Below are 2,500 nucleotides of genomic sequence, written 5' to 3' on the forward strand. Positions count from 1 at the left end.
CTCTAGATGACTACTATTCGAATACGGATATGTACTAAGGCACTTCCGTTTTTCTAGTCACTTTTTTTTCTTTTAATTTTCTTGGACGTTAAGATGAAAAGTGGAAGATGAGAAAAAACCAAACTCTCTTTCACGTTGGAAATGTCGGGGAGGACCATCTTACTCTTGACGATCTTGATGCGATACTGAGAGATGCAAGCATGAAGAACAGATGATGAACGAATGCAAGGAGTATCGAAGGGGAAAGCCGAACAAGAACGAAAATATTTCTTGTTGCACAGACTACGTCCGCGTAAAATATTGTGTAGCTTTTAATAGAATTTTTAATAAAAGTTAGCTTTCTATTATTGACATTAAGAAGAAATAGATGTTACAATGAGTCGACCGATCGGGAAGACATTTTTTGTTATTATCCCTCAAAGAATAAAAGAAAAAAAGTTTGTAGGGCATGGTGAAAGGGATCGAGCGAAAAGGAAGAACGTAGAAAAGTTGTTGACTTGTTTCGTTTCTCCGAGCAAAGCAGAAAGGTATCGAATACAATATGCGAACATGCGCGCATGATAAAAAAAAAAAAAGAAAAAACAGAAAGCAAAAATAAATCAAAGAAAAAAAGAAAAAGTGAAAAGCGAAGTAGATCACCTTGAACGCAAGCACCAGCTGTTATTGCACAAGATGGAGAAAGTTACGAAAACTTCGATGAATTGACGTAATTTTGAAAATCTTTTCATTTTTTTTTTATTAGAAAACAAAAGTCTTTCTCAAAGCAGTAGACAGTATTTGAAAAAAGAGAATGAAAATAAGGAAATAAAAAAAATAAAGAAAGAAAGAGAGAAAGAAGAAAATCGTCTCCTGTGCGAAAATCCCATATATGACATCAAGATCGTCGAAAGGACAGTTAAACTGGGTGGCGGTGGCGGGGGTGAGGTGAGCCTTTCAAGGTCATCGCCATCACCGGACATCATCATCGTATGTCTGGTTGATCCAAAGCGTATCGAATGCTGTTAAAAAAAAAAAAAAAAAAAAAAAAAAAAACAGCGCTTGTGCAGCATCGTGCGACGTTAGTGCAATTAAAACGAAAAAAGAAATAAGAAAACAAGGGAATATATCAAAAATATATTTATGATCAAAAATATGAAAAACTGAAGGATTTGAGTGTACCGTTAAGATGTCGACAAAATCGAATAATTATATCTTGAATCACATTGATAAAAATAATGTATCTCTCTAGTTTATGTGTGTGCGCGCGTATGTGTATTGCATTTATAATCAAATAATAAAAAAATCAAAAATTATAGTCTAAAAATGATGTTATCGATTTATGTAAAAAATAAACAATATTCGAAAAGTTTGATCATAAATATATAAAGATATCATACAGGGTGAATGATTTAAATAGGAACATCCGAAGATATTCGATTTTTTATAGTATATACAAAAAATTTGAATGAATAAAAATTATTTCTAAGAAACAATTTTTCTTCCTTGTTTTTTTAGAAAGTTCTTTCTTTTCTAGAAAAACATTCTCGTATATTTATAAAGAATGAAAATATTCAGGTGTATTTCTATTTAAATATAATCTAAAATATATAATTTCTGATATATTCCCCATTTAATTCCTCAATTATATCCTCTCCGGTTATAATTTTCTAGAAGTATATTAATGATATCGCGCGACGTTGCACTTATACGTTATGATTATTACTTGAAGATGTATTGGTGGTAGAGAGGCGTCTTTTAAGTCGATCTCGTGCTTTGTCAAAAACTCTTTTGCGACCGGGACCACTTATAGTCGTTGTTGTTTCGCTGGTCGAAGGCCTGTTCGACGTTGCTGCCGATCTACCACCAGTTTCGCTTTGCACTCTGCTTGACCCAGCTCGCCCTCGCCTCGCCGCCGCCCGCTAAGGCGGGAGAAAAAAGCCAAAAGGCATGACGCAGTCCTTAGGCATGAAGCAATCGTGAACCGTCTTCATGTGATTCTTCATTTTGTCAGGCCTAGAGAATTCTTTGCTACAGACTGGACATGGGAAGACTTTGCGTTGGTGGCCTTCGTGATATAAAAAGGCGTGTCTCTGGAAACTGTATTTGTTTTTGAACGTCTTCTGAATGTCGAGCTTCGCGCACTCGGTGCACTGATAGACTCCCTCTGATATCGAGGCATAACGAAAGAGATTCAAACCACGCACGGACATCTCGGTCAATTGTTCGGCCGGATCCTGCGAGTGGGATGTAGCGCGACGTCTCATGCGTCTTTTAGGCACCTGTCTTCCGGTTGGAGCGGACATGGTTCCGGTTGCTGTACTACTTTGTTGACCACCGCTAGACGACGAATTCGTCGTGCCCAGTGGCGTACTACTATTGTTGTTATTGTTGTTGCTACTATTATTGTTGTTGTTATGACTGTTGTTATTGTTGTTGCTTTGGGAACTCCTTGCGCTAGCAGGCGAAGAGGACGAGGAGGAGGAAGATGAAGAGCCTCTGGTGATTGGTGTGCTCGCAGCTG

General features: G+C 37.3%; 2 protein-coding genes across 6 annotated transcripts in view; both read right to left on the reverse strand.

Moving 5' to 3' along the window:
* LOC124950394 overlaps nucleotides 1-2,500 on the reverse strand; it is a 43,913-nt gene that overhangs the window by 6,654 nt on the left and 34,759 nt on the right. The gene's annotated exons all lie outside the window — the stretch shown is intronic.
* LOC124950387 (protein tramtrack, beta isoform) overlaps nucleotides 1-2,500 on the reverse strand; it is a 39,936-nt gene that overhangs the window by 2,942 nt on the left and 34,494 nt on the right. For all 5 annotated transcript variants that reach the window (XM_047497000.1, XM_047496996.1, XM_047496999.1 and 2 more), the window contains exon 5: nucleotides 1-2,500. This exon is cut by the window's left edge and continues 2,942 nt beyond it; it is cut by the window's right edge and continues 348 nt beyond it. In XM_047497000.1, the coding sequence (XP_047352956.1) occupies nucleotides 1,899-2,500 (602 nt within the window). In that variant the 3' untranslated portion in view covers nucleotides 1-1,898.

The sequence above is a fragment of the Vespa velutina genome, chromosome 7 (assembly GCF_912470025.1).
Source record: "Vespa velutina chromosome 7, iVesVel2.1, whole genome shotgun sequence".
Lineage (NCBI taxonomy): Eukaryota > Metazoa > Arthropoda > Insecta > Hymenoptera > Vespidae > Vespa > Vespa velutina.